General features: G+C 42.0%; 1 protein-coding gene across 1 annotated transcript in view; it reads right to left on the reverse strand.

Moving 5' to 3' along the window:
- The window catches only part of znf827 (zinc finger protein 827), a 110,237-nt gene that overhangs the window by 50,947 nt on the left and 38,557 nt on the right, over window positions 1-20,733 (reverse strand). The window contains exon 5 of the mRNA XM_072462525.1: window positions 11,974-12,246. Coding sequence (XP_072318626.1) covers window positions 11,974-12,246 — 273 coding nt within the window. The remainder of the gene's footprint in view (window positions 1-11,973; window positions 12,247-20,733) is intronic.

The following is a 20,733-nucleotide window of genomic DNA, read 5'->3' on the forward strand; positions in this document are numbered from 1 at the left end:
AAATGCTAAATGCTTAGTAGCGTCTTGCATATTCTTAGATCGTAACGAACACTTTTCTCTTGCTACTTATGTGGTAAAATCCCCCGCTTAAAGCCTCACCTGTGCTAAATACACAAAACTCCTTTATCAAAGCCTCGCTGTAGTCTTCATCCTCGGACCGACTGTGAGTGGATTTCCTGTTTTTAGCCGTCGCCTTTGACCCCGGTGTCTACTCGAATCCATACCAACGTGACAACCCGCTACGCAGTGAATTAAATATGTACACCCCGCCACATAGGGCTACGGCTTTAATGCATGCAAAGTCGATTTATTGCAGCGCTTTGACGCGATGACAACGCGGCGCCAAATAGTTGAACTTGACAGGCCGTGATGAAGACGTAGAGTGGGAGATGCAGAGGCAGAGATGAAGGGCAGGGAGAGGGGAAGGAGCGGCCAAATGAAGAGAACACTCCCCCCCAGGGCAAAATGGAGGAGAGGAAAGAGGGGAGGGGGAGACGGGAAGGTTTGGAATGGACGGACGCGTATGACCTGTTGTATTAAAGTCCTAAGGGTCATACTGTATGTGTTGGTTAAAGCAGTTTAGATGGCTACAACGTCCACTACGGCCGAGCGATAGGACAAAAAATATAATAATCGTGTAATTGGGGTGTCAAAAGCATTGAAAATCAAATGCTAATTGATATTAAAACGGGAGCTGAAACAAGTATCGATAATAAAGTAAATCACTCAAACAGATGAAATGTGACTTTTTTTTTAACAGTTTTAGAGTGATTTTGAGCGTTCTCAAAACTAGTATGAGCCCAGAAGCACAAAGAAAGATATATTATTTTGTGTTGAAATTTACAGTTTATTGCTTACCGTATTTTCCACACTATAAGGTGCACTGGATTATATGGCGCACTGTTAGAAAATTAAAGGCTTTAAGTGCGCCTTATAGTGCGGAGAATACGGCATAAAAAGTGTGTTTGTTGCCATCATTAAAAGTATCGAAAGTGGCATAGAGCGTCGAGGCTATTCCTTACTGAAACCGAGCTCGAGATCAGTTTATTTTGACTCATTAACAACAAATAATAATGGCTAATATTGAATTCCTGAGCAACACAACGCAGAGGTTCAATAATTGCCATGATGTTTGTTTTCCTCCAAAGTCTGAACCCTTTTCCGCACAACATGCTTCTACTGACAGAGGAGTGGATGCAGACTTCTCAATCGAAAAGACCCAAGCTGATCCTATTAATAATTGATTTGATTAATTGCACAGCCCTAGACTTGGCACACACAGGCGGTACACTGGCCCGAGATCTATTATAGTAATAGATTTGAGTAGATATCCCTTTACATAGCGAATATTTACCTGCGCAAACAAATTTAACCAATCATAAGGGTCATTACGATAACGAACCGATTCCATCCAACCACAGCTGATGCGAGTACGACACTGACAACACTTATGATCAGAAATGCTGTTTACGCTGTTTATAGGTTACTGTACCAAAGCTGACGGTCGCAGTGACGCTCTACTGTAAACAAAGCTTACACGTCTCCCCCCTTTCCCCTCTGCCCACTCTCCTAATCTCACCCGCACCCCGCTCTGCACCCGCACATCCCTCTCCCCGGCCCCCACTCGTCCTCACACTCCTCCTCTCTCGATCCCCCTCTCCTGCCGCTCTCTCGCCGACCTGCTCAGACAGGGGTGAAGAGTTCAGCTGCTTCAAAGGCCGCGGCGTGGAGACTGCATGTCACGCGGGAGCAGCCGCCGCAGCCGACTTCACACGCCGGCTACTGCCACGATTGATCCTCAACTTTTGAGAAATCTCGCCCCGTCCAGCCTCCGCCGGGGGTGAGCGAGGACGCGGCTTCCGAGACTGGCCCGCTTGATAAACAGCCTTTTAGAGAGCTTGACGCCGGCATCGACGCGCAGCTCCCCGACAATAACACGGGGCGCGGCGCCGGGTCAGAGGAAGAGCGAGGCCTTCATCCTAAGTGGGTTTTCGACAAAAGATGATGGCTGATTTGAAAATGGCCACTCGGCGCTTGCAGGTGGAGATAAGGGAAGTAGAGAACGAGGGAGAAGAGAGAGATAGAGGAAGAAAAAAGAGAGAGAGACTGACGGAGGGAGAGAGAGAGAGAGAGAGAGCGGGAGGGGGGGTGATGGTAGCAGGGGTCAGCGAGCGGCCACATCCAGGAGGCACGGCGAGGATACTGTCAGCGCGGCACACGGCTCAGCATCGAGCAGTACAACGAGCAGTACAACGAGCAGTACAACGAGCAGTACAACGACCAGTACAACGACCAGTACAACGACCAGTACAACGACCAGTGCAGGAGATGAACAGGAGAATATCAACCAGGGCTGTGTTTGCTGACACATGAGATGCTCCAATGTGAGAAAACGGCCTCAAACTAAACATACCGGATTCATTTTTTCATAGTTTTGGCTGGGGTGCCACTTCTACTTATATTTATAATTATATACTTTTTCTAATAGGAGCGACTAATATGTGTTGTTATTTTCACACTTGTAACCGCATTTCATACTCCAGTGCAACTTATACATTTTTTTCCCCTTCTCTATTATGCATTTTTTCGCTGGTGCGACTTATATTCCGGGAAATATGGTATTTCTCTTTTACCGGCTGTCTGCAACAACGTGGGTTTTAATTGAGTTTGGAAATCGACTGAACGACGCATTAAAATCTTGAATATGAATGACAATTAGTAATGAGCAGACAAAAAATATACAGTTTTCTACAATTTCCCTGTTGTGGGACAAATAAAAGGTAACGTAATGTTTGGTATACACTTAAAAGCTGCATTACTCGTGTTTTCTCGTGTTTGTTTTCCACCCCATCGAGTGAGTTGTTAAAACAGTTCTTTAGACGACCACGGGCTGTCCGCATCCAATTGTAAAACATTTCATCGATCACAAGCTTGTTAGAAAGCGCGGCGTATAACAATTTGGAAAGAGAGCTGATTGGAATCTGAAAAAAACCGCTCTAAAGTTGCGCATACTGACAAAAGAAATGCTTGTATGAGATTACTAGTGATGTGCCCAAGGTTTGTGAGAACTAGCGAGACTAAATCAAAGATTAAAATGATAAGGCGTGTCAATTAGCACTTTTTCAACATTAAAAACAAGTACCGTATTTCCCGAACTATAGGGCGCACTTACAAGCCTTTCATTTTCTCAAAAAACAATAGTGCGCCTTATATATGGATTCATTAATATCTCGCAGCAACTGCCAAAAGATTACGACGAAAAGATGGCTACTTTCATACTGCATTAATAAAGTTCAACTGACTGACGTATCTGACAGTTGTTTCCCTTAATGCGACTTATAGTAAAATAGACCATTCATTGACAGTGCGCCTTATAATCCAGTGCTCCTTATAGTGCGAAAAATATGGTAAGTAAAAATCTTCTGCTTGATATAATTAAACTTTACTATGAAGAGCATCAGTTCTGCATTTTTGAAAGGGAAGTCAACGGACCTTTTTCTTTTTAAGTAGTTTTAGACCTATATAAGATACCGTATTTTCCGGACTATAAGTCGCACCTTTTTTCATAGTTTTGGTCGGGATGCGACTTATACTTATACTCTGGCTATATATAGTATTATTTGTTATTTTCACACTTGCAACCGCATTTCATACTCCAGTGCGACTATATATATATATATTTTTTTCTTTCTTCTCTATTATGCATTTTTTGGCTGGTGCGACTTGTAGTACGGAAAATACGGTAACCTTTAATTGTCCCACAATGGGGAAATTAATATACTACTGCGGCGAACAAAATGTAAATACAATCGATGTTGTAGAAAAAGAATCAGTGGACGTCAAAAATGTGTCAACAACATTCTATATAAAATGGGAATAATCAAAGATTGAATTTGGAACATTTCTCCTGATTACCGGACCTAGTTTTGCTTTTTCTAGACACTTACTTCCACAACAACTACATCGTTCACTTTGCTAAACTAAACATCTTTTCAGGACTGAAACTGTATTTTTGTGGGTGACGGTCATCAGCCTCTGACTGGATGCCCGCACGGCAGCTAAACTTGTATGACCTTACACTTTTTTATACTCAACAAGCTCCTGAAATGTGACTGTTTAATTAAATGTATGCTTGGTGTAACTAAAGGGATTACTGTTATTTTGACTACTATCTGACATCTAGCCGGCCTGTAGATTTGGAAACCCGAGACTCGGAGAGAAAGACTACACCCCCGCCACCACCGGAGGGACGCGAGACAAGGCGTGTGTGTTCTGCCGGACTATACCTGCAACCTGAAGGAACGCACGCAAGAGTAACACAAGTCTGAAGCCCACACACACCTTTGGGCATGAGCGCACTCCTCCCACCTCATCCACCATACGGACACATGCAACTGGCTGTATTATTAGACCGTGTTTTTTGCATTACGTCTCATTATCGTTTCTGAAATTAAATGATTATAAAAAGGTCTTTCTAACTGTTAACCTGCCTGTTCTGAAGTGTGATGTCCTGCTAGGCTGTGTAGCAAATTGAAAAAGGGAAGAAATTGGAATTAAAAAAATAAATTCCTTCCTTAACATGTATATTTTCATTTTCACAAAAAATGCATTACACTTTTTCAAACCATTTCCCTAAAGCAGAAAAATACTATACTGAAATACACAAACTTGCAATGTATTCAGTCTGATAAAGCGACGTTTCTACATTCCTGTGGATAATTTGACAGTTTATTCACTTTTTTGTAGCACTTGAACCTCAACAAAGAAGCTTTAGTTCTTTAGTTGATTAAAAGTTCAATGATGTCTCAGTCCACCATACGTTTTATTAGTTGACTAATTATTAATAGTTTTTATATGTATAACAGCAGTGAGAGGAAAGCATGGCTCAAGTTAGCTGGAGTTTTGTGACTCGCTGGACAGTTTAATCTGCTGGTTCCTTAATACTGCTGTAGCTCTAGTTTATTTTGTAAATACCACAACACATTCCCTTTTAGTCGATTAATCCACGCACAAGGCACATCTTTAGTCGACCACAGCCTCGCCCTAATATCTGATGCATCTTGAATTTTGCTTTTGTCAACATCGCTCATTTCATCTTAAGCCATATTCCGTTGCCTCCCCTCTTTTCTGTATCGTTATTGTGGAGGTTTATCAGGAGACAAAACCTAGTCCATGGAGAGACATCCTCGGCCCTGGTCGGCCCGTTTCTCAGTACGAGGAGCCAGTTAAGTCAGTGAAAGTGTGATTTCGCACCTATAGCGAGGGTGGCTGGATGGTGAGTGGGTGGCGCGGCTGTTACCCACACGATGCCAGTCTGCCAGGGCAACACCTAGCGCCCTGTGGCACCCTCGAAACCGCCGTCCCTCCTTACAGCGCCGCCATATTCCCTTTGCCCTACGACACCGGCACCCATCTGCTAGTCCGCGTTAGCCGCTGGCGCAAGGGACTACTTAGCCGGGCGTAATTAGCCCCTAGACACCGGCAGCCTGGTTTTAAACAGATGTGGGGGAGGTAAGCGCTAGCAAGGCCACTCCACGCCACAGAAGCAGTGTTTGATAAGGAGGGGAGGAAGGAGGAGGAAGGAGACAGGGAAGGCAAGAAGTGACCCAGTTAGGAGATGATGCAATTTGTGTTACAGCGCAATGTGCAGTAATGATGCACTACTGTCCACTGGTATAGACGTATGATGAGGCCAAGAGGAGATTTAATTAGGCTACGGCTGGATCCTCCGTTGACGATAAAGTGCTGATTTGTTTTACTTATCATAGCCTGTGTAGAGGTTTTGCAAATACCTCTCAACATTCCAGTGGCAGAACTATGGGCAGCACCACTCATAAAAATGTGTTCTTAGCTTCAATAGCGCACAGCTAGCTAATGACGGAGGAGATGAAAGACACTTTGGTCAACAAGATACTCATGTAAACATATTACTTAAAGAGGGAAAGGTAATCAGTTGTGTATGTGTGTGATCCCAAAGTCTGAATAAGTACCATATTTTACGAACTATAAGTCGCACTTTTTTCATTGTTTTGGCCGGGGTGCGACTTATACTTATATTTATACTTATACTCCGGAGCGACTTATATGTGATATTATTTGTTATTTTCACACTTGCAACTGCATTTCATACTCCAGTGCAAATGATGTTTTTTTTTCTCTATTATGCATTTTTTTTGGCATTTTGGCTGGTGCGACTTATAGTCCCGAAAATATGGTAATACATGTGCGCTATGGTTTATCTCGTTTCCTACTTCTGTTGTGCACTTTTATCGTTATTAGACTGTAGTAGCTCTTTCACGTTTTGAGCGCTCTGAAAATGTCATCGCTCATTGACAATCATATAAAAAGGTATAATGTTTAGGTAAGCGTTAAGCACCGCCCACAAGAGGGCAGAAACCTATGACCAGCCCTCCAAAACGTTCTTATGATCACTTAATCTTTAAATTAATATGAGACGAAGAGAGAAGTTTATGTGTAGTATTGTGATTAATGTTGTCAACATTTCAACTCAATTTTGCAACTAAGGAATACACTTGATTCTTGATACCAATTTAGACACCACAGTGATCAACTTTTTTAGACATTTTAGACACAAAATAATAGTTCTTTCTTTACAGACATTGTGGTATTATCCCAGTACTGATAAAGCTCAAAACAACTCAAACGGTCACATTTTGTCCTGTTTGTGTGACTTTTTTTCCCGCACTGATACTTGTTCAAATGAGTATCTAGTCTCAATACTTGTGTTAGTGACTCTGACTGTGGTAGAAGCCGAACGCATTTGCAGCAGTACTGTGTCTGGACTTGGAGTAACCTTTATGTAAGCAGCAGATTCCTCGCATAGTGGACATGGACATACCTGACAAAAGACGCACTCTCAGTTTGAAAGAGCTGCAGACTGAAGGCTTTGTCCTGAAACAGAGCATGAATGGGTCTTCAGACTGCAGCAGATGAGATTTCCCTGTTTAGGCCGACTCACTGGCTCATTGTGTTCTGTAACTGACCTCTCGTCCGGGGGGGCACCGAGAGGTCTCCATGCAGATGCCCTTGAACCTCATGACCATAATAACACGTGACACTAACGCAAATGACCTTTCCCTGGCTTCCCTTCCTCCTGCCTCGCTCCCCCGCCTTCCTCCTCCTCCCCCCTGGGTCACTTCAGGGTCCAGACTCTTGTCAAGCCTGTCACTCTGAGACGGCCCTCTCCATCTAGCCGCCCCCGCCGGTTGCCGTGGAAACGGACGGGCACTGCACTGGCGCTCCGGGGGAACTGTGTGAGGGGGCAGAGGGAAAAGGCGGTGTGGATGAATGCTGCGGCATCTTTTACCTAACCTGGGTCGACCTTTGCAGTGCTGGTGTGAGAGGCTCCAAAGGCAACTCGACTGTAGGAGATGAGGAGACACTCTTCTGTTCAAACTCCTGTCCTAATCCAAAGTGGACACTAGCAGCTTGTTGCAAACAGATAAATGATGATTAAGATTATCCCGTTATAATGTATTGTTAAATGAGAGACGCTCCTACTTCTTTTAAAAGAGACATGTTATTCTTATGATTGATTCCTGCATGTTGTCCCGTGCGGTCCCGTGCGGTCCCGTGCGGTGCCGCAACTGAGGCTCGACTGCTCGGAAAATTCTTGTTTTCACTTACCCCCCTATCCCCACCCCCCACCCATTTCATTGCGATTATTTGAATAATTAAAGACTCAGTGAGTGATAAATGTAAAGCTAAAACATTACACGTAGCCACTTTTAAGAAATGTAAATGATAACACGCTGCTTGTTAGGGCGAAGTGTCACTATGAAGAGGTGGGGCTTATCGGGGCTTTCAAACAGGAAGTAAATGGACCCTTTGCCGTTTTGGATCAAAATTGCGTTTTACAATAGACATAATGTAAAATGATGATCTTCTTATGTTATAGCCCAATGACAATTATCTGAAAAAAGCATAATAAGTATCCTTTAAACTTGCCTTACCGATATCTCTATTATTTTATAGCAAGGACCACAAATGTTATGTTATTTTGAAGTATTAGCACCATTAGTAATTACAAAATGTATTTATCTGGGATATTAAATTATTGCCAACATTTTTGTGTCAACACAAAGCCATATTTTTTGCCTAATTTCTCTTCTATTTATATATGTACTCATTAGTCGGCTACAAAAGGCAAATCTGATGCACAAACTGAGAAAAACAATTTGTGCGAAATATTCAACCCCGATTCCTGGGTCCATAAACTCTTATTTGTAATTACTTTTCAAATGTACTGTAAAAACACTTGCAGGAGCATCTACATTGTGACAGGGCTTTACACACCATGGAGACTGGATAGCTAGTCGTTTGCAGCGGAAATGGTATTAATAGAGATTGTTCAAAGGAATGTACAGGTTTCTGACAACCGCATTCAAACACCAAGAGCCCTTTGCCCTGAGAGAAGGCAATAGGACTGGCAAGAGCGACCAGACCATAATGGAGAGCAACATTCTTTTAAGGACAAAAAGATAAACACATCTGACATACTGCTCCTTCCTCTGGTCTGCGGAGCCAACTGGAGCGAGCCATGCTTCAGCTTCCTTTTTTAGACACAGCTGTGGATGAATGTGTTCTGTTCCCTACTGTAAATAATACACAGGAGATATTTAAGAACAAAGGCCATTTTACAAAGCGTTGCACGTCCAATTTCCTACTTGACATATTAAACAGTGTCAGGATAACGACAATAAAGACGGGATTTTCAAGCATCGAACAAAACAAAAAAATCAATAATGCTAGCTTTGGTATTTCCTGATTCTGCACATAAAAAACTGCCAGCAGAGGGCACAAGGACTTAAGGGCTTATTAGTGGCACACTTAAGCCAATTTTAGAGCTTAAGTGATCAACATGAGTCCAATGAAGGTGTATGAACATGTCAAGTGCTGTTGGCTTTTTCAGACTGATGGAGAAAGTCTAGATATGAAGGACGAAACAAAACACAACTCCGTGCATGTTTTTAAGAACAGGAAACAAGATTAAAAAGGACCTTGCACCGCGTAGACTCTGCTCGTCACACAAGACACGGTGGAGGTAAAAGTACAATAGTTGACCGTGGCAGCAGAGCACACATGAGCGGTTTGGGTAAAAGCAGACCACATAGTCGGAGTTTACTACAACCAACAACAGCCGACAGGATTTAACTGACGATATACTGTGTACGTTAAGGTCTATTTATCAAACTATGGAAACCTGCCATTGGCGACTCCTTTATTTTCAATGGCTAAATCAAAAGCAGGCAATTTGAGAAGTATTTATTCCACTGCTGATCATGCACGTGTTCACAAGAAAACGACAAAAAACAAATGGTGTGTGTGGAAGGTAAAAGGTACTATATCAAAAATTAGAGCAATACTAATCCATATCATTGTACTATTACTTAGGATAATGTATAGACTCTACATCATTTTTCAAACCAAATGTAATAAAGTTAGATTTTTTAAAACCTTAAACAGTGGGTGAAGGGAACACTTTTTCACTGTAAATCGTTTAAATGCATCTTTAGCAATTGAAGAAAAATGTCAACTTGATCTATAAGCAACAACATTCATCTCGTTACAGCAGATTGCCCAGGAAAGAGAAACGAGAAAAACAAGTAGCAGTGTCAGTCAAAGTCACTGCACGGGAAGAGAAGTTTTGCACCAGGCACTGAACATATTGTTGAGGGAAGCAGAATGTGCCACCAGTATAGTGTTTGTGTCAGGCCCACGTCAGCGGAGACAAGCGACACAACTGACCACGAGGGGTAAAGACAGCCAACATCTGCATTTGCAGCGACATGGCGAGCCAGTTTGAGTTTGAATTTGATCTAAGCCTAATTCCGTTTATTTACAGGTATATTAAATTAAACTATCATATTTTCCGAACTATAAGTCATACTTTTGGCCGGGGTAAGACTTATGTGATATTTGTTATTTTCACGTTGACAACCACTAGAGGGCGCTCTAAGCGACGCAGAAGAATAATCTGCACTTCCTCTACCTCTGGAGTTTGTGGAGTTGTTTAGAAGTGACACAGAGGAAGAAGAATTCAATGGATTTAGTGATTTGGGGTAAAACTGATACTTTGGTAAACTTGTTAGCATGTTCTTTATGCTATAGTTATCTGAATAACTGTTAATATGTTACGTTAACATACCAGACACTTACCACAGTTCTTTCTGTGCGTCATGTAGCTGAAGGTGTTAGCGTTAGCATACGTACACCTATTCACCATGTTCTCTAAACTGTTATTATTTTAAATTGCATTGCATCAAATACATTTCTTATTTCCTATTCTAAGATTTTTTCTTCTCTCTTATGCATTTTTGGCTGGTGCGACTTATACTCGGATAATACGGTATATGTAAAGAAAGCGAATCTAACAAGTGGTTAACCTATGCACCTTCAAGTTAGCATGAAAAAAATATGAAGAAATCTCCACTGTGCTCATTTGTCTTACGTTAAGCATAGTTTTAATTACACACACATTGTTGTTGTTTGGAAATTGTTTTGCTGGTCAGGTTAATGATGAGGGGCGCTACACGCTTCAAAGCATATTAAGAGAAATTAAGCCAACATTTTAAATTCAATTTCAAATTCAGCTGGCAATTAACAGATGATCATTTTAGCTCGATCCAGCACTACCGGGACGGCAAATTTGATTCTTTATCGCCCGCGAAACAGCATGCGAGGGGCTCAACACCTGTCCAATAGAAGTCATTTATGGTAAATTCTAAAATAAGTTTCAGAATTGATTTACTTTCGCAGGGACGCAGTTTAGTCAATAATGATTGCAAAACAACAATTTCTACATAGACTTGGCTTCGGAGTTAGAAAAATACGATGAAGTCCGATGCCTGAGGACTTGTTGCTACTGTTCTCGCCGAGCTGGAAGTGGAAGACGTGGAGGCTAAACTGCTGCCGCTATACGCTCTGTCGGAAGACGTGATGCCCGTCAAGAAGCGCTTAACTCTGCCTCAGACACAGGTAAGTCGAGGTCAATGTAAAGCGCGACTGATGGTAAACTGCAGTGTCGGCAATGAGAGCAAGATGGACGTCGGATAAAGACGAGCGCTTATGCAGTATGTGGTTAGAGGGGGTTGACGTGAAAAAAAGAAAAGGCCAAAGTATTTATACATCTAAATCTGAATATATGTTTTTGACACTTTTCCTCATGCAGACTGACAGGCAGAGGTCGATCCTTTGAACCCTTGGTGTTATCGAGTTGTAATGTGTAAGTTGCACTGGCGGCGGTTGCGTTGCCCGAATGCTGCAATAATTTGTATTTTTCTTTGACCCTTTCCTGACCCAAACTCTAATAAATCTACTCTAAAGTCCCTCTCCCTCCCTGCCGCTTTCAGAATTTCAAAAATACTTCAAAGTAAGTCTATATTTGGTTTTCAGCATACAAAAAACACAAACCAAATGCCCTATACACCCATTTGTTGTTAATTTCTGTCAAATCCTTTTTGACGTTCTGCAATAAATACAATTATTGTTAAAAATATGTCAGGAATTAAATAGTTAAAACATGGCTGCAATGAATACAACTGATTGTAATAACTGGAAGTCTTAATTTGATAATCGTAATCTTTATCTGGAAAAATACCTTTTTATAACAAAGACAGTGGTGATATTATAACAAATTGTCAAAAAAGAATAATTTATTTCTGATTTCCATCCATAATACACTTTATTTTGTAAATATTATACATCTAGATGCCTTCGGTGACCATATTTAAACATTTATTTCGTTGATAATATATTAAAAAGTCGAGTAATTGAAAAAATAATTGGTATTTAGTCGACAACTGAATTCATTCTTAGTTGGAGCTCTACAATGAAGAGTCTCAGCAATGCTAACTCTTTTAGCTCTTTTAGTCATTTCACCAACAGTATTATTCCCCGAGCACAAAACACAGATTGCTTGACCCAATCCCACATCCCGACCCACAAACACACCTGAGAGCTTCATGAGCAGTTCCGATGCCACCTTCACGCTGATATCGTGACTGAGCAGGTTGTTCTTGGACATGGGGCTGGCTTCCCGGGGTTTTAGCGTGGCAGGGCGCTCCGGGGTGGTGGTGGCCCCCAGGGGTCCGTCCTGGCAGAAGGGGCTGGGAAACCCCGAGTGCATATGGGACCGAGAGGCCGGTCTAGGGCTCAGGGCTTCCTCCATTTTGGGCTCCTCCTTCAAGCGGAATGGAGACTTCATGGACTCCCTCTGGTTGGCCGCTACATAGGAAGACATGACCGAAAAGTAAAAGTTGGTTTAGTTACAGTTGCTAATATGGCATAATTATAGTAAAACACACAATCATATAATCTTGAGACATAAATACAGTTTGAACCTCAAGAGAAAGTGCTGACTCATATTAAACAAAACAAACCAGAACTATTTAGTCTCGACTTTTAAACAGCATAATAAAATATTTAAGGAGACATAATATGCTTCAAGGAGTTAGTATTGAACTATAACAAAAGTACGGTAGATTTTGTTTGTTGTTAATTCAATCAGTTGGACTGATTCAATCAGTTGGACTGATTTAAAAGACAGTTGGACTCCGAAAACACGTTACCCTTTGTGGCTAGGTGTTTTTTATTTTTTTATTAATTAGTCAATTTTATTGTATTTCTGTTTCTGTAATTTCTCTGTGATTTTAATGCATTTTTCCTGCTGTGTGAAGCACTTTGAATTGCCTTGTGTATGAAATGTGCTCTACAAATAAACTTGCCTTGCCTTAATTTTCAGAATACTCAGACAGACAGGAATCAATCAAAATACAACTTTGAGCGACGAGGAAACACAGTTGTAACAAGGTTGTCACAACTGTGAGCGATGAAGTTGATTTCTAAAACATATCTCTCAACAAAACTTTTGGGCAACATCTATCTAGAATTACTCTGTAGCGTGTATCTCTTAAGCCTGTGCAGGAGGCAGGATACACGACTGTAATAAAACGTTTTTTGCAGTTATTATGCATAAAGTAAAATCCATTTAATACAATAATTATTCTTATGCCACTATATGCCCATGTTTATTGCAAAGTAGAGGGGGATTACATTGATTTAAGAAGGGCAGTAATATATTCAAGAAGCAATAACACATTTATTCGTGTATGAAAACAAATTGATGATCATAACAAGATAAGTTTTATTTTTTCCTATTTGCTGTTGCCCAAATATTAGTTTTTGGTCCCAACTAGGTATGCTACAAGTTAATCAATTATTTAAACAAACTTTGATTAATTTAGTAATTCATTAATTGTTATTTGGTCCATACACGAGCTGAGAAAAGACGATTTAGAGCCGCAATTGCCTTAAAATTATACGTAAAATGGTGTAAATTTTGTGTATTTGATGAAAAAAGGTTAATATGCGTCAAATTCGGTAAAATCTTTTCATCAAGTCACTTTTGCTGTGTAAAGAACTAATTGATTATTTGAAAGAATAATCGGTAGACTAATCGATTAGCAAAATGAACGTTAGTTGCAGCTCTAGCCCCACCTAAGTCAAAAACATTTAAAAGGCACTGTACCTGATTGTTATTGTCTTAATAGAATTGAACTTGTTAATTTTAAACTCTTTGTAGCAGTAGACATGTATGGCTCACATACGTATTCCAAGCATCCAAACTTTCCCCTCACGGTAAAGTTAACCACAACTAGCATGCAAATAGCGCATTTCCTGTTTCGTCAAGAATAAAACAGTCTATAATTAGAGGCAGACAGCGCACTGTAGTCTCATTTTCACACAAATATCTGCTTTTACAGAATATCTATTGGAGCAAAACAGATTTTCAGGTGCGGCCCCTTTAACTAGAGGGATTATTAGAGCAATGTACAAAAACGTTTGATTCCATCTATACCAACCCTTTTATGACCATAGCAATATTCTAAAAGCTATACTGACGGAAGGTTGAACAAAAATGTCTCCCGTTTGACGCAAAAAACAAAAACAACTTTACTTCATGCAATTTTAATCAAACTGTTCCATTTTCTCAAAAACAGATAGCGGAGTGCCACAGGGCCTCACCATTCAGCCGTACCCTCTATATCCAGAAACCATTTAGAACGCTCTTTCCTTCCTTCTCCCAGCCTAAGCAATTTATTCTCTTCTACTTTAAACTTTTAATCTGAATCCTCGAGCCGCACTACCTCTGACACATTCTCGATCCACTTCAGACACTGGGACATAAAACACTTCCTGTAGTTGTGGATCGTGTTGCGATCGTCTAAAGTCTTATCAAAATATCAGTGCTGTGCCTAGCCTAGGTTAGTGACTGGTCCGCCACAAAGATCCCTCTACTCTCAAGTCATCTTCAAGCAAAACTGGGCCACATCTAATACGCCTCAGATGAATAATTAATAATTAGACATGGAGGGAGTTCCGATAGGCGCCAAGAAAAGAACAGTGGGCCAAGCTCCCCTTTTTGTGGCCCTTGGTGGATGTGAGTGAACTAAAATTTACAAAAACATCAGATCCAGACTAGGTTTTAACGACTGTACAATCTTGCAAAGCATATTTTAGAGTGTCAGCTGAGAATCCTGCCGACAACGCCAAATGTTGACCCAGTTATTTTCCAGCATTACAGTCTTAACTTAATTTTTATGTTTTTTGTAAATACAAAAAATAGTACAGGTTTTCTCCAGGTGCTTCGGTTGCTTCGGTTTCCCCTACCACTAAAACCATATACAATAGGCTCCTCCCCCTCTCAATGGGACTTTCCCATCAATAAAATAAACATCTATAAAATAAATGTTGTCCCAATATTTTCATTTTTTAATAAAGTTGGTGAAAGGAAAAACTTTGTAAGATCTTGTGACTCAAATTCCTTTGTGATTAGGTCTAAATTAGTGTACTTAAAAAATATCATTATCAAAAAATAATTATAGCAATGCAATGTGGACCGTTTGTTGCTATGGCAAAGTTCAACACATTATTAACAGTGGCATGGTTCCTTTATATTTTTTTCATACTGACCCTTTTTCATCACTGCATAATGTTGTCTAATTACCTCATTTTAAATCCACAATTAAATTTGCTGGCATTAAACTGCTTGATGTAATTGTTTGTGGGGTTGATAGAAGTACTTTGAACACTTCAAAGCCAGCAATAATAGGAGGACATTTTTACTTTTTCTGTTAAATAGACATAAAAAAGTCAAAACTCAATATTAACGCAAAACTATTAAACGCTCAGGACATGTTTACACCATGTTACCATGTCCATATACCAACCCCCAAAACGTTTTAAAGTACATGAAAGACAGATAGCGTTGGATATTTATAAACTGGAGAAAATTGACATATTTAACAGATATTGGGACCATGTGCCTGCCTGACATTTTGCTTGTTTCCTTTGGATTTTTACTTTTCACTTTCTGGTCGTGTTTTATTAGTTTGTTCGGGTTTGTTCAGATTATATTAAAAGGGGGGGAAAGTACATACAGGTGAGTGTCACTGAATATAACAAATATAACATATAATGTAACAAATTCTAGAGATAAATGTTTTCTCAAGTGACAAAAACGGCAGAACGCGGTCCACTTAAAACAGTCCCTCCGAGCTGAATGAACACAGAGGCCAGTGTACAGCACGGGGCAGTAGCGGACGAGAGGCCATCACTCTTGGGCCGTGCGCTGTCCAGTCTCTTCTGGCCCCAGCCGCGATCTGCTCGGCTCCTCACCCTGCCGTCTCACCTAACATCTCTGCCCTCGCCACAGGCCCGCCGCCCCCCTGCCCGCATCATCAATCTGCGCCAGCTCCGGCCCCTCTGATTAATGATGATCTATGCCGGGGGGGATAGCGGGGGCACAAAAGGGGACAGGTGCTTGCGGTCAGACCACCCATGTAGTGTAACAACAGCGATGCCACACTGCCACACCATGGCAGGCGGAAGAGGTAGAAGACTTTTTATTTTTTTTTATTTTTTGGAGAGGGGGGGGGCCGTCGGTGACCTTCAAGTTCAGGGGCGGTGGCGCGGGGGTCACAGGCGGCACCAGCTGGAAATGTCAGGCAGTCGGATGTCAGCGGGCAGGCTAAGTATAACCTGGTCAGCGCCGGGAAGGACGTCCTCTAATTAGAAGCATGTTGGGCCATGTCGGATCAGGTGGGGACAGCGCGCCTGGTCACCGCCGCCACACGGCTAAAACACACACATTCAAATGCACTACGCCGCAATTACCGCCGAACACGTGAGCTTATCCGGATCCGTTGATGTTGATGCCGGCAACAGTCTGCGTCCCGGGTCATGCAAGAACTGTACGTTTTGGCGTTCCGAAAACCAGGTATAGACTTTTTAGGAGTCAAAAAGACAAAGATTGACATTTTTCAAATCCCAGCGCCCCAGTGCCTTTTCCAATTTTATATATCCGCTTTAATTTCCAGGTTTAATAGCTTTTTGGAGCATCTAATGATCACTTTTTGTACTGGCTTGCCATAAATATAGAATTGTAACTTTGTATGAATTCAGCTGAGCCGTTTCAATGCTTGACCCGAGAACTGCACATATCAAATCATGTAAAATGCATTATTTTGAATATTGATATGAATTTAAATATTTAATTGGCTCCTTTTGGAAGCCAAGCCAGGGCTATATCAATATTTAACGCCAACTGTTAAAAGGAGTAAATTCTGGCGTGTGCCCCAGCAAACTGTTTCTGAAAGTGCTCAAATATAAACGCCTAACACTTTCACTCTTCCTTAAAGATTGTACAAAATCACTGCCCACGTGAAAAGTCTATTGTTAAAGCATGTGGTGTCAGTTTATGGTTAGGTGGCATCACATTTGGGCGTAATATATTAAAATGGACGTTATGATTGTTTGATTAGGGAATAATCGTAATTATTCAGTTCACCGTGTAATTTAAAGAACTACAAAGCAAGAACAAGTCACTACAATTCAATCTATGACATCAACTTCATTTGTTAATTCAGACAGTGTGATTTCACAAAGCTGCTCGTTGACTATTGATAATCCATTAGACAACGGGAATAAAAGTCTGTCAATAATTGTGAATAATCATAACATTGCCGTGGTTTTCTAACGATACAGCATAGGAATAATGTGATTGATTGATGATGAATACATTGTGCCATGATGCAGACCTCGACATGAACATTATTCAGAGTCTGAACATTGCCACATGCCTGCCGCCCTCATGCCTGATGAAGACTGTAGTTGGTTCATTTAAACCCAAAAAAAAGCCACAGCCTCCTCTGCAGCCTTACGAGAACAAAAACAAGGGCCCTAGCTAGCACCACTCTGGTGACCTTTTGGGCTGCCACTATAAATAGAGTGTATTTCCACTCAGAATCTATGTAACGGGGCCCAATGAATTATTTAGTAGCCTAATCCAATGGGCATGTTTTTTTATCCCAGGCTGATGGCTCAATAACACAAAAGGCGCCTGGGCAGAACACTAGCAACAGGAACAGTTCAGCCTGCGATGCCAAGCTTTACACTTTAGCCTTTTGTCTGTCACACGTTCGCAATAACAATACAATGAAGAGCGTCCAGGCGGCGACACGTCGTGTTGCGAAGGCGAGATCCGAGGCGGACTTGGCCGTCTCCGGGTGACTGGGCTTTTGGTCTGTCCGGGCTCGTGCGCTGGAGTCGCGGTCCGTGTCAGCGCCGCGAGGCTACTCCCGAGCTCCGGGCTGGACGATACTATCAGTTTGTCTCCATGTTATCGCACCCTTCTGACACCTGCCACCAATGCCACTTCTGTTCTTTCTTTTTCCTTTTTTCCCCCCTCTCCTCCCCCTCTCCTCTCTCTCGCGCCTCATCCGTCTCGCTGCCAGGCGCTTGTCCACTCCGCCTCACCTCTCGCTCCGTGGCCAGGGCTGCCGTCAAATAACTTCATTAGCTTTCCACCTCTGTCACACCAGCCTGCTCCCCCTCTGACAATTGGCTGCTGGTTTTTCGCGGAGGGGGAGGGGAGGGGGGGGGAAAGCGCAAGGGCTTCGTGGGGCAGGTTGAGATCCCAACAATAGCTGACAGTGTGCTAGACGCCGGACAGCGATAGTGATGGCTGCGGCGGGGATGTATGGAGCAAGGGGTCGCACACAAAAGACCTGCCTTTGTCTGCTCATGCGGGGCGCCACACAGAGGAACATGCGGAAAGCACCTGGAGAGGAGCAGGCACAAAGTATAGGCCCTGACAACCGGGCTCTGCAGTGGACGTTATAAACAACATGTGAGGAAGCGCCACATGGGTCATTTATTCCACTCTATTGACTTCCTTTGCCTTGTCACCGTCAAGAGCCACATGTGTATCCAGAAATATGATCAAGGAATCTTTACAATAATCTGCGCACTCACTGGGAACTCTTCCATTTTTTGCCTCTCTGCCAAACGATTGACAGGTTTAAAGACTTCAACTCAAAATAACTGTTAAACCTCTTTGTACAGATGATGTCATGGGTGCTATTACTTTCCATATCCCTAAATGTCTAGGAGTAATCTGAGGTAGAAAAGGTTTCAAAGGGCATTTGGGGAAGTGCAGGGTTCAACGAATAGTTTTTATCCGAATCTCTTGACTTTTTTAACCCTCACGACATTCACATGAACACATTTTACACAACACAATTCACAATTGAATCTGATCGTTTGAGCAGATATGAGAAAAGGTGTCCCCAGACTGTACATTTTGGCCGCTTTATTTTCATGTCAGTGGTAGCTCTTTTCTCAGCTCAGATGGTGTAATCGGTGCAGCATTGGACTTACACACTGAAAACTATGGTTCAACTCCAGCTTGAATTTGCCCTTGAATATTGCAGGCTACGACCATTTCAGACCCTTCCATCATTTCTAAGAAGGAGAACAGGCAAAGTCGCAGGGTGATCAAATAATTACTTTCCTCACTGTATTTCGACTTGCCATTTAAATAAATCAAAAAGGTAACATAGAGAGAATGCTAGAGATCTTGAAAATAGAATGCTTGGTGTGATCAGCGAGAGTGAGACACATTGGCCTGTGTGACAGAAGAAGCCCTCCAGCTCTATATTACTAATTCAAGTTCAAAGTTCCTTCTTGGCTATTTATAAAAATCCTAGTTTTAATATTCAACCATATGCCATTTTTCCATGGAGGCATTCAGAATATTTAACTGATATTTTTACAGAAATATTCAAGAATACAATTAAGTACAGCATAAAGGACTCAAATTAAACTGAAATAAAGTCTTTTTGAGCTATCTGGATATCTTTTTCGTATCGGACTTAGCTTCATAAGCAAATATTGACAAAATAAGCTAATTATGATGGAGCTTGAGTTTAGAGTGAACGTCTAAGTAAAAGTTGTAAATATGTTTACAGAACAGTCTCAATCATGTTGCAATTATGCAGATTAGTTCTTAATTGAGTTGAAATTGTGGGTGCCGGATTCCACTAATGATGTTGCCTCTAGGGCTGGGTCACTCCCACAAGAGATTCTAAATGCAATTCTAATTTTTTCCAGTTAGTGGCCAGTTGTTTATTATTCATATATGAGTATCTCAGAGTCTCAAAATCTGAATAAAATGCTTGGCCCAAAGTAATCTTGACTGACTAAATGTTTTGTCTTTTATAACAACAACATAAAAGCAGTCACTGTATACTATATACTGTACACTATATACTGTACTGTATATTCAGAGCAATATTTCTACAAATGCCATTAGAGGTCAGGTGACTGGAGCATTTATGTGCTTCTCAAATCCTAACAAAACATGAAAACAGCATTGACTACTGAGAATAGCAAAAACGCTTTGCTTTATTAGATTTTGTTCATGCTCCATCTACACTGCTCAGTTACATACAAACATATTGGCATCATGTGAACAGCCAGGCAGGATTAGACATGGACACAAATGTGACAATGTTTAACGTGCTTTTAAACCCACAGATCGCAGTAACTGTAGATGAACTGTATCAGCTCTACAGAGATGGAACATTTCAATAGCACTAAAAATAGCACTATTACAAGCATGTTCTTCATTTGCCTATATTTTGCAACATCCAAATCTTGTTTCCAGTGTGTGCATTTCACACTTGCAAAGCATCCCATGCATGTCCGTCTCTCAGGAGCAGGATAAATAAGACAACTCTGGTAGCGCCATGACAGATGCAACACCTCCCACAGCCCCCTGCATGCCAATTATTCGCACCCAGCCGGGGTCAAGCTGCCGGTGCCAGTGTCACCGCTGCAGGGGGGGCTCAGCGGTGCCCACTGTCATTATTAACTCGGGGTCCGCTGGGCACCGAGGGGGCGAGGGGCCTCCGTGCATTTCAAAGTGCATCGGCGGCTTTCATCGGCGAAAATCAAAAATGCGGATCACACCGGACGGCTAACGGTCGTGTCGGCGCGGCAAATCAAAGGCGATCGCTGCGACGCTCTGCGGGGCGCGGCGTAGTTCTCTTCCCCCCCCATAAAAATGATATGCTTATTATGTCAGAGGTCGTGCGGAGTTCGTTGGTTCTTTGAGCCCGAGGGGGGAACTTGACGGCAACTCCCTGGTCGGCGCTCTCTTCCTGGCTCGCTGTCACTGTATATGTCTATATTCCCCCCCCCCCCTCCAGAGCCTGGTGAGATGGAGGGGCTGGCGCTGTAAAGGCAGGCGGGATGAGCTGCTGGTGTGCACACTCAATCTGGGCTGGCAGGGAGGTCAAAAGAAATAGAGTCTAGAGGTCCTTGGGGGAACTTGCTCACCTCTCCCTCCTCGGCAATGGCAAGTCTTCA

This window comes from Eucyclogobius newberryi, unplaced genomic scaffold (assembly GCF_026437365.1).
Source record: "Eucyclogobius newberryi isolate DKJ021-1_F unplaced genomic scaffold, fEucNew1.0.hap1 SCAF_4, whole genome shotgun sequence".
NCBI classification, from domain to species: domain Eukaryota; kingdom Metazoa; phylum Chordata; class Actinopteri; order Gobiiformes; family Gobiidae; genus Eucyclogobius; species Eucyclogobius newberryi.